At 40.5% G+C, this 11829-nt stretch overlaps 1 protein-coding gene across 7 annotated transcripts; it reads right to left on the bottom strand.

Annotated features, from left to right (window-relative positions):
- Nucleotides 1-75: 75 nt before the first annotated feature.
- Nucleotides 76-8974, bottom strand: LOC143893723 (dnaJ homolog subfamily B member 6). 7 transcript variants are annotated; one of them, XM_077399421.1, is made up of 8 exons: nt 8762-8974; nt 4960-5066; nt 4678-4787; nt 2987-3097; nt 2023-2199; nt 1655-1919; nt 1451-1540; nt 76-1092 (listed from the first exon to the last, which is right to left on the bottom strand). In XM_077399421.1, exons 2-8 carry the CDS (start codon nt 5022-5024, stop codon nt 924-926), a joined length of 987 nt encoding a protein of 328 aa, XP_077255547.1. In that variant the 5' UTR covers nt 5025-5066; nt 8762-8974; the 3' UTR covers nt 76-923. The 7 variants fall into 7 exon arrangements, with proteins under 7 accessions (XP_077255547.1, XP_077255553.1, XP_077255551.1 ...); XM_077399427.1 differs by lacking the exon at nt 8762-8974 and adding an exon at nt 8420-8556; XM_077399425.1 differs by lacking the exon at nt 8762-8974 and adding an exon at nt 6656-6784.
- Between the last annotated feature and the right edge of the window lie 2855 nt (nt 8975-11829).

The raw sequence follows: 11829 nt of genomic DNA, 5'->3' as shown, positions 1-11829 counted from the left end.
TCCGAACAGTAATTTGATCTCTGCCGTTTGCAATAGTTCCATACTCTGACTTTATAGTCTTTATACTCAAGATAATTAGTGTATATTAATAATGTATTTCTATAACATTTTTTTCCCTTATATCATTATATACACATATGTAAATAGCTAATCGAAGAAAATACGATCGAAAACGGTTCTTCTAACACAGTTTCTCAACGATGTGTCTCAGCGTATATATTTAGCTAAAACTTAAATCGGTAAATAACGCTAGGGCCAACGACAATAAAAATACGCAGCGACAAAAATAAATTATACTATTAATCGATACGAGATGCATAAGATACTTTTATCATTTTGAGAAATTATATATATATAAGTTTTGCGTCAGTTCTGTAACCTAGCGATAATCGATGCTCAAGTTAGCGAACGGCATCGGTTACGTTACATTATACAACAAGGTAGAGACAAGGCAGATGTTACTTGTAAATTAGTCTCGATTCGCGGCGTATAAGCGATATGCTATCGCAAGTACCTAACTAAATTCAAAAACAACTCGTTTTTACAAAGCTAAACGGCTAAACGACTCAACGACGACGACGGATAGAGCGGGCCGCTTTGCTCTCAAAATTAAAAGTAGACAAATCATGATTTTATTTTAAATAAACTTTATTATACGAACCGCGTGGATATGTCAAGCCAGTCATTTATAGGATGTTATTCTTTCCCTCTTTAATTCGTACACAGATTAGCAATTTTTTCTTTATTATTCATCAATTTATGAATTTTTATCAGATCAGATAATAATGGATAGAATAGCATATATATATAATATATCAACAGGACGAAAATTTTCCCGGGATCAAATCTGTATCGAGTATATCAGGAGCGCACACTCGTCGACTTTGATACACACAAGGAACTTGAGACAAGAGCGAAGCAATTTATTTTCTCTTACTTCTATCGTGCTTCTTACTCATGTGCGGATGATGACGCGTCTTTACTCTGCTAGCTTTTAGATAGTCGCCGTGGGTCGCGCTCGAGCTGTGGCTACCCATCGTGTTATCGTTGACGTTCTCACAGACTTGACGACTCGTCGATGCTTCGTCGAACCTAACACACACACAAATAAACGAGATGACGGAAAATTGAAGCTCATGTAAGAGGCAATTCGCTCTTGTTTTATATAAATTCCAATTATTAACGCTCCGATCACTCGGGCTTAGAGAGCCTATCTCACTATCATCGATTGTCAATTTCGGCGAGTAAGAGCGCGCGGTTAAGAGCGTGTCGACGTGATGTTACGTTCTCGATGAAACGATGATAAACAACTCTGCGAGGGGAGGAACTGTGTCGAGAGATACCAACGCGGAGATACCAAGTACTCGTTTATAGATGTTCTAATCGTGACGACAGGAATTTCTCAATTGCCAAGGAGAGATCGAGCGAATGAGATGTGTTTTAACTGTACGTTATTGACTGTGGTACGCCATTCACTGTCTTCGATTTCAGTACATCATTTTCATAAGACATTATCGTTTCTTTCCCATTTTCAAAGACTCTGTAAAAGACACGAAAAGGAGAAAAGATTAGAAATACAATTAGAATATAGATGTAACGCCGCCGGATCTTACCAGATACAGTGTACGTGTTGTATCAAATATATGAGACTTACTTTTTGGTCGTAATTTTCTTTCCATCGATGAAACGAGTAGAGGTGCTGGTACGTTTCACAGCAGTACCACCGCTCATTCCGTCGAAACTAGTGAAAGTACCAAAGGAAGCGAAGTTTCCTGCGGTACCGGCATTCTCCATTAAATCATTAAACGGCAAACGAAAGCCGAATCCAAAGGGTCCGAAGAAAGAAGTACTCAGACTGTTATTAGCCGAGTGACCATGTCTTCCTCCAGCATTTCTTCGTGGACCACCGCCGTGAAAGCCTGCAAATTTCAATGTTTGTAACGTTTGTGACCTTTGGTAACCTTAGTATATTTCCTATCTGGATGTATTTGTATTATTAGTTATAGTATTAGTAGGCTTTACCGGCTAACAAGTCTTCGAACGGTATCCCATCGAAAAATTCTCTAAATACTTCCTCAGGATCTCTGAAAACGAACGTGCCGCCGAAGTGCGCGTCAAAGTCATCTCCATGGCGTCGTTTGCCCCCAGGCATTTGAAGACCTTCCTTGCCATACTGATCGTAAACACGTTTCTTCTTCTCTAAAAATGTTAAAGCAAAACATTTATTATTTGGCTTTCGATCGTAATCACCATCTCAATTCTGCTCCTTTCAACCAAAACCCAACAAGCGAGGTTTCTGCAAGGCTTGCCAAAGGTTAGTCCAAAATATCGATGCGTAAGTTTGGAATATAATGCGAAAAGAGAATCTCGGAGAGAATTTATCGTATATCGCTTCGTATGTCGTATTAAATATATCGCTTAGCTTAGCTTGCTTAGCTAAGACGCACTGAATTTTTCATCAGGGGTATAACTCTCTCGACCAAGTTATAATTCGCTAGCTGTTAGCACACTCTGACAATAGAATGCAGGCAGGGTTAACTGCAACGCGTTATAGCTATTCCGTATTCGATATGGATTCTAAAGATCAGAGCAAACTCGAAAAATATATATTTCTTCCATTGCCATTTTCAAAGAGAGACAAAAAATTATAAGCGATCGAATGTGCGTTGCATCTCGATATTCGTATTCGGCGAAATCGTTTCGATCAAAGAGAGATATTTATAGGATTATGAATCAAATACTAGAACGATCTTCATAAATAGCCGTGTCGCGCCGTAATTCAACTTGCAACTCAAAGTTGTCGAATATTCTAGCCATCGCGTCAAAAACGTTCCGCACCCGTTCTCGGCGGCACCTGAATCCTTTCGAAAGAAGAGGAGAAGAGACGAAAAAAAAACATTGTAGCACGTTATTAAGGTAAGTAAAAAAAAAAAGAAACTAAACAATGCTTTGAGCACTCGGCAAATCGTATTTTTTCAAGTGGTACCGAAATATCGCTGGAAGGGAGAATCAAAGAAACTCCGGAAGGTGAATCCACGGCCGGGCCTTGACGCCGCCCTCTGATACAAGCGCTGATCGTAAGTGCGTCTCTTCACATCTGTAAAGATTTTCTATATCGCCCCGATCTTTTTCGTTACACACGCACAAACTACACGCATACATCTCTCGTTTGCGCTCGAGTGCGTTCGTTCAAGCTCGTTTGTTCGACAATCTATAATCCACAATCTATCACATTCTATACAATCTGCGAAGGAGCTTTCTAACTTTTCGCGTTGACGTTTTGGCTAAAAAAAGCGGCGACTACTCGTCAGTGTTATTAATCCTACAGATCTGAGACTAGTAACGATTCCGATAACTTCGGCGACATGATTCAATAAATATTTTCAACTATGTTTCCTATGTATATATAACCATGTATTTTTAACTATCTCTCACGCAGAGCCACGCGCCATCCAAAAACATTTGAGAGAGATTGATTAAACGAGATTAAATAAATTAATGCAACCTCACATAACTATATTGACATTAATATATGTATATTGTTTGCACTTATAGGTTCAATCCTCATCTTTAAAAGACCGCATTGTAAAATTGATCGGATAATAACCAGCGCGTGATTTCCAGCATAAATAGATGGGATCAAGTTCAATACATACTTAAAAATCCGGGTCAAATTCAACAATCAAGTTTTATTTTCTTGGATACGAATAATATTCATAACAAATAATATTTCATTCATACATTGCATTTGCCAAGTAATCAAATCCTTATTAGTTTGTTTCGAATTTTAGAATGAGTGCTCGGAGAATTCGAAATGCACTTATATAAGTAGTTTCTATCGTAAAGAATCAAATTTTTCACAAGTAGTATTCGAATATGTTATGTTATCGTAATATATAAGTTATCATTAAAATTGTAATAGAGATATTTGTATGCATGTATATATTGTATATATTTACATACACATTATGTTTTATACTTTACACATAAAATTTCTAGTAAAGTATTCATAAAAGGTTCAAACATGTATGATCTAGGTTTCATTATTCTTAAGACGATCTTTAATATATAACACTATATATGAACATCGCTCGAAGACTAGATTAAATATACGAAAATTATATCATAAATAGATTCAAAATATAAAAAGTAACGATAAGAGTAACTGTTAAATTCGTTATCGTTACAGTTAGAAAAAGAAAAAAGTAACGTCGTTGCCAGTTTATAATTTGCAATTAATATTAGGTGACGATAAAAAATATATTCAATTGTTGAATACGCGTTAAATATATATTAACTGTTATTTACTTGTTAGGGTTTTCCAAAAATACACTATTGCGACAGAAGAGTGATAGTTTACGATTTATTTTAATCTCCCTTAATTGACGAGCAAGCATAGGACGATTAAAATCATTCGCGTGGCTCTGATTGCAGCCAGGCTAGCTAAAGAATTGTAATAATTTTGAAAAACGTTTTTATTTCACATCACTAAAGTTATCGGAATCTCCCCACGCTTTTATGAGAATCTAATTAAAATATCGTCAGATCTCGACACGCGTCTCACAGAATATCAATTTGTTTTTGTGGCTGAAACATCATTTCTTACCGCAGTCTCCTCGTTCAGAATAAATATCATTGTCTCGGTACGTGTCTGTCGTGTCTACTGCATATACCTACCGTCGCTCAAGACTTCATACGCTTCTGAAATTTCCTTGAATCTCTTATTCGCCTCTTCCAAATTCTCTGGATTCTTGTCCGGATGCCATTTCAATGCCAACTTCCTATACCTGTGGAACGAAAATATGCCGGATATTGCGTTAGCGAGGAGCTTGTCAAAAACACGACTGGGCAACGATCATTTCGCAAGATTTCGTAATTTGATTCAGATCGTTTACAACAAGACGGACGAAAGGGGGATAAGTAGATGAGCAGGGAAGTCAACGGACGGATCGAACTTACGCCTTTTTGATGTCAGCGCTGGTAGAGGTCCGCTGTACTTCGAGCACTCTGTAGTAATCCACCATCGTTCGACACGTTCGGGGATGAATCAGGATCTAGGAAACCACCTGTCGGACAATGCGAGAGAATCAATAGATGCGGGAATCGACGATAGATTCCAATTCCGATACCGCGACAGGTTGTAAAAAAAAAAAAAGAAAAAGAACAGAAACGTACAATCGAAAGCCAGATGTCGATGTCACGAACATCGTTATGCTTCCTCGAGCGGTAGCTTCCGATAGCGATAGGCGCGATGAGATGGCGCGATTTTCACCACGCGACAATCTCTAACGTCCCGAGTCCCGACGCGACGCCGACGTTCCGACGCGAAGTCGACGGTAGAACTGCGCGCGGGTATCGTTAACGATTTTAAATCGAGCACAGATTAGGAACACGCACGCGCGAGCGAGCGAGCGCGTTACTAATGGTAAGCGTGGCGCAACGGCGAGATCTCGATGGCAGACCGAAAGCGCGGAAGCCCGAAGACGAAATGACTAAAGTTAGCTAAGCCGACTATCGAAAATAGTTGGAAATATGGAGGTGGAGGTCATTACGATAGCGAGAGTCGCGCAACTACCGGCATCGATCGCCGCCGCCGCCACCACCAATACATCGATTCGACGCTCAATTTTAAAGCAACTCGCTTTAAATCTAATTAAATCGAATTGTAGTTGGAAACAAAGCGAGAGAAAGAGGAGGACCGGAGATGCGCGCACGTCTCTTCACGATCTTTCGCCATATCGTGACGTTCGTCGCTACTTCGACCGATACTACTTTTGCTTGCTCTCGCGATAACTCTGGCTCTCCGCCAGGCGCCAAGTAGAATCGCGTTCGTCTACTCCTTGTCGGAAAGAGGAAATCTCTCGGCGGCGAGACGCGTGGAGGATGAGAGGACCAGCCGAGATAAGGCGGGTAGACGGGCGTACGTGCTTTTTACCTAGGAATAGTGCGACGCTACTTGCTCGAGAGTGACTCACTCCACTTTGGGATTCGATTTTGGTCTACCTATGCGCGCTACCTACGCACACGTGTGTTTCTCTCTCTCTCTCTCTCTCTCTCTCTCTCTCTCTCTCTCTCTCTCTATCTATCTCTCTCTATCTATCTATCTATCTCTATCCTTGTCCGCCTGTCTCAGGTGAAGTCGCGGCCAGCGTGCTCGTCATCGCGACGTGGGTGCTTCGCGCAACGCGACTGCGTAACCCGGCCCTCAGACCCGTGTCCAAAATCGAGACGCAAGACGTCTTATAAGTAATGTCCTGATTTTGGACACGCGTGCTGTCTGGGCCGCGAACGGGCCGCTTCTTCTTCTTCTTCTTCTGTGAATGGCCTGAGAGCTATACAGCTCAAATACGGCCAGGGCGAACCTCTTGTCGTAAAGCCGTGAGGCGTGTCTATTTTCACATTGCACTGACGCGAGTATGTGTAGTTGTGTGTGTATGTCCGCGGTGTCGGGAACTCGGGTTAATGCCGTGGGTTCGTTAGGCCCAAAGAACTGCGCGGATCACTTCCCCCTGCGGCCGCGAACGGGCCGCGACTGGAAATTGTTCGTTTCACCTCGACAATCGTTTCGATCGCTCGATCGCTTAAATCGAATCCCCACTTCCGACCACTCTTTTATCTCTCACGCGTTAACGTAATCGCAAAATTTCTTCCAAACCTTTGGTAGTTTATATCTCGGTTTCCGGCGAGATACATCCTCCTGTAGCTCCTCAGTCCTCCGACCGACTGAGGCTGCGGTCCACTTGACGCTACAAATGCTTTGGAGCGTTCTTCTTCTCCTTCTTTCTTCATTGAAAGAAAAGAGAATAGGAATGTTTCGAAGCATTTGTAGCGTCAAGTGGACCGCAGCCTGAGCGAGCCTTCCGATCGATCAAACTTGAGAGGACCGATTTCGCGCGCGCGAGGAAACGAGCCTCGCGAGACGAGACATCGCATGCCTACATGTCTCTGTCTGTCAATTTGAAAGAGGATACGCGTTCGCGAGAGACGTGTGCGAGAGGAAAGCGATTCGAGCGATTCTAAGTGGGCGTCCTTAGGCTCTTACAGAGAAGCGTGACGTCAGGTTTACTTATTTGGCCAGAGAACGACATATCGAAGGCGAAGGATTTCGCGCGACGACGCCGACGACGCCGACCGCGACGTTGCGAAAGCGCGTGTCCTCGCTCGCGCGAATCTCTTTTCCGCGCGTTATCCTTGTCTCGGACACGATTCAAATATTATCGCGACGATTGCTACGCTGTTGATCGCTCTTATCGCTTATCTTGTTACCTCTCCGCAAAGCAAATGCGCATCGTTTTCACAATTTTCTAATATATTGCTCGCGTGGAAAGCGACTTGTGTTTCGCAGGAAACGGTTGTTTCAACATTGATTTATGTCCCGATAAGAGCAGACTGATCTTCTCTCATGGATCGAAAGAAACCACGTTTCAGCATTTCAATATGCTATTTTCTGAACTCTTAACAGTTAAAGAATGAATTGTTCTTATTCAAAGAAAAGTACTTTGAATTTGTTAGGATTTGCTTTAGATACCTAGCACAGTTATATCGTATTCCATCTTTAAAAAAAAAAAAAAAAAAAATTACGTTAATAGAAAATAACAATGGACTTATTTTTATTTTTTTCTAAATGTAACTCACGATGGAAAAGTTTTAATTCGATATATAGGTACAAATTAATATATTAAAATTAATAGTTTGCATAAATTTTCATAATTAATATTAATTATAAATCGGTGTAATGTTCCGAAATATCTAATGTTTTAGATGCTTCATTATCAATATATAATTGTCATGAGCGATTCATTAACAAGAATGCTCGTTTCTTCCAATTACTCAATATGATGCAATGTCTTGAACAGACACCTAATACAATTCAATATTATGATTCTTGATATCTCACCCTGTATTGTGTATTGTGTGCCGTAACCTTTGCCTCGAGTCTAGGTTAGACGGCGAGACATAAAACTGTACTTAATATCAAGCAAGAAAGTCGTCATCATTTGACAAGGTAGACCTGATTTACGATCAAAACTAAGTAGTACCATAAATATAATACTATATACTGCGAATATCTTATCCGTAAACAATTATATTATATATACATTCTTAATGTGCCTTGAGCATAGATGCTCTATTGAGAATCTATTGTGGAAAAAAAATTACAGAAAGTCACTCAGTGTACTCGTATAGATAAAATATCATTATCGTCGTAGTGATATTACAAGCAAAGTAACGGAAATGATCGACGGTAGATAATGCGGATAGGTTTCAGTTTGCGATAAACTTGAGAATAATAACAGCGGAGTGAAATTTTGCCACACCACGTAGCGTTAACGTTAACCTGGTTTACCTACCATGACCTACCACGAGCGCGCTTCATCAACTGAAACTACTGAAAGTGGTGTCCTCGTTTCCTTCGTACTTTTACGCCGAGATATTCGAAGACGCTTTAGCAAACAATACGGAACGTACGAATACGTGTCTGTGGCGGCTGTGGCACGTATAGACATTAGACATTAGCTCGGAACTCGGAATCAGTCGATCGGAACGCGCGAGGCGCGAGGGCTCAATGCGTTTATGTAAAATGACATTTTTCTTGGAAAGTTCATTCGTTCCTGGAAGCTTCGGACGCGCGTAGAAACGCGAAAAGTTTACAGCCAAAAAGCGGACAGAAGCATGTAACGCGTAACTATGCGACAATTGATTTCTCGATTGCATGGCACTCGGTGACATGACTCGGTTACAAGTTGCCTTCGGTACTTACCGAAAATGGCTCCTGTTCGTTGCACGTTAATCGCCAATCGGCACTTTCAATCGATTTTAATGGTCCAAAGTAAACCGTTTTTGTCTCTCGATTGGAAAGAAAGTACGCACACATTCGCGAACAGAAGTAGAGAAACGCAACAATACCATGAAGTTGACTCAACAAAGCTTTCGATATACAATGTGGACGGTTCGATTTTTCTAGACGTGGTGCAGCTGATACTATATTACATTCGCGTGGACACCGATTCGTCCTATACTAGTGATGAAGCAAGTCTGAAAGATGTCCACCCTGCAAGGTATGGGACGAATCGTTGTCCGGATGCTTGTTTCCGTTACGCCAGGACAAATATCGGCTGTCTCATGGAGCGTATTTATGTATTGATCAATAAATCAATATATATATTCGGAATATATAATAAATATATATTTGGACGTTGGAGAGAGAGAAAGCAAAGATTTTAACAATAATGGCTCTCGCAAACTAGACGCGATGAGCAATATCCAATGAGAGCTCTACTTTTCCAATGATTGGCCGCTACTACGTTTACGCGAGCGTTACTTCTGTAGTAACTTACGATATATCACTCTCGTTTACGCGGAGTCGGCGGAGTAAATTATTGCAAGTTACTACAAAATCCCGTTTACGCGAAGGAAAATCCCGTTTACGCGAAGGAATTATCGTAAGTTACTACAGAAGTAAAGCTCGCGTAAACGTAGTACGCGTTCAGCAGGCACAACTGTTGAGTGTCGTCTTATCATTACGCTACGTTGATTTGTTGGGCCTAAAAGTAAGAGCCAATCACGTTCAATTGCTACTGAGCGGTTTGTTCAGCGGTTCTTGAAACGAAGTGAAAATTACAAAAGTGAACAGATTTACTAGATTTCGACCAATAAAATCATAGATACCCTAGTGAATTTCCTCACTTTTGTAACTTTCACCTCGTTTCAAGAACCGTAATAAGCCCCCTCTGCTGAACGCGCCCATTGGCTATTGCTAATCGCTCATTACTCATCACGTTCAGTGTGCGAGGGCCATAAGTGCAAAAAGTGTAAGCAACACAAACAGACCAAGGGGCTGCGCACAATGAAAGGAATAGGGAACAGTTTAATATTAACATATTCATTGTGCATGTGGCATACAGAAATAGAATAAAGATTCATCACTGTTCCTTAGCGCTATTCCTCTGTTCGTCTATTCTGTGTTAATAAATTACATACATTGTATGGACCAATCAATTTTCTTATGCTTACGCATTATGCGTTGTGCAAAAGTGTGTGCTCCCCGCTTAAAGGCTGATTTATAGAGGCCGTAACCGTTGATTTAAGCCGTAATCTTTAAGAAATTGACCAATCACAGTCGAATGTGAGAAGAACAATCGACTGTGATTGGTCAATTTTTTAAAGATTACGGCTTAAATCAACGGTTACGGCTTCTATAAAAGTCTATCAGCCTTATGCTTATCTTTATGCGCTATGCAAGTTTGTCTGGATATATTATTTATCCTTGTTTAATATTTGGTGAACAATAAGGATAAATGATTCTGCACATTGAGCGTGAAACGGACCGACGTATATTTAGCAAATAAATTAACAATTATTGAAAATTAACTAACCCAATCGTTTGGAAATCATTTGGAGATATTTGGAAAAAACTTTTCAGTCAATAATCACAATTAATTAAAATCAATTAAGCGTATAATTAGCAGCTGCTAATTATTGTATGGTTTTCCAAACTCTGAAAAGTTTTTTTCAATTATCTCTAAATGATTTCCAAACGATTGGGTTAGTTAATTTTCAATAATTTTTAATTTATTTGCTAAATGTACGTCGGTGTGAAACGGGTCTGTTTCTTTTAGATGCACTGGCTGAACTAGGCTAAACTGGTGCAATAATATAATACTACGTTTACGCGAGCGTTACTTCTGTAGTAACTTACGATAATTCACCCGTTTATGCGGAGTAAATTATCGTAAGTTATACTACAAATACTACGTTTACGCGAGCGTTACTTCTGTAGTAACTTACGATAATTCCTTCGCGTAAACGGGATTTTGTAGTAACCTACGATAATTTACTCCGCGTAAACGAGTAATATATCGTAAGTTACTACAGAAGTAACGCTCGCGTAAACGTAGTATAAGTTAGAGTGAGACAAGCAGTATATATTTTGTCTCAATCTAACTTATACTACGTTTACGCGAGCGTTACTTCTATAGTAACTTACGATAATTCACCCGTTTACGCGGAGTAAATTATCGTAAGTTACTAAAAAATCCCGTTTACGCGAAGGAATTATCGTAAGTTACTATAGAAGTAACGCTCGCGTAAACGTAGTATTAAAGGCTGCTACTACGTTTACGCGAGCGTTACTTCTGTAGTAACTTACGATATATCATTCGTTTACGCGGAGTAAATTATCGCAAGTTACTACAAAATCCCGTTTACGCGAAGGAAAATCCCGTTTACGCGAAGGAATTATCGTAAGTTACTACAGAAGTAAAGCTCGCGTAAACGTAGTATGCGTTCCTTTTGGGCGCTCACGCGCTGTAAGCTGCTGTAAGCATCATTCTATCTTCGTTGCACATCGAATATCAAACGAAGATAGAGCGATGCTTACAGCGCGTGAGCGCCCAAAAGGAACGCACCCTAAGTACTGCATCAGTGTGCACCAGTTCAGCTAGTGCAGCTAAAAAAAACAGAGGGGACCTATTACGGTTCTTGAAACAAGGTGAAAATTACAAAAGTGAGGAAATTCACTAGAGTATCTATGATTTCATTAGTCGAAATCTAGTAAATCTGTTCACTTTTGTAATTTTCACCTCGTTTTAAGAACCGTAATTGACGTAACGACCCCCCCAGAGCCACGGACGCATTTTAGGGGTTGCACTCGGCACTGCTCGGCACCTATTGGAGACCGGGACTAAAGGCATATATGCATGACGGCCAATCCGTTGATATGGGCCGGTATCACAGTTTCCGATTAACGTGATTCTCCCTAGATCTCCGATTAAACTCACTCTTCGTCTCTTTCTAGGGGGATGGTTAGAAAGAGATGCAGAGTGAGTT

This window comes from Temnothorax americanus, unplaced genomic scaffold (genome assembly GCF_048541705.1).
Source record: "Temnothorax americanus isolate GAGA-0224 unplaced genomic scaffold, ASM4854170v1 Scaffold126, whole genome shotgun sequence".
Classification (NCBI taxonomy): Eukaryota; Metazoa; Arthropoda; class Insecta; order Hymenoptera; family Formicidae; genus Temnothorax; species Temnothorax americanus.
The sequence above is the reverse complement of the archived record's forward strand: the minus strand, read 5'-3'. Positions and strand labels throughout refer to the sequence as shown.

What these genes read in the sequence shown, in the direction of transcription:
- LOC143893723 (XM_077399421.1), bottom strand. Translation starts at nt 5,024, where the DNA reads ATGGTGGATTACTACAGAGTGCTCGAAGTACAGCGGACCTCTACCAGC. An exon ending in GTATGAAGTCTTGAGCGACG is followed by an intron (nt 3,098 to 4,677) that starts GTAGGTATATGC and finishes AAATCTTTACAG; the next exon opens with ATGTGAAGAGACGCACTTAC. An exon ending in TCCCTTCCAGCGATATTTCG is followed by an intron (nt 2,200 to 2,986) that starts GTACCACTTGAA and finishes TAACATTTTTAG; the next exon opens with AGAAGAAGAAACGTGTTTAC.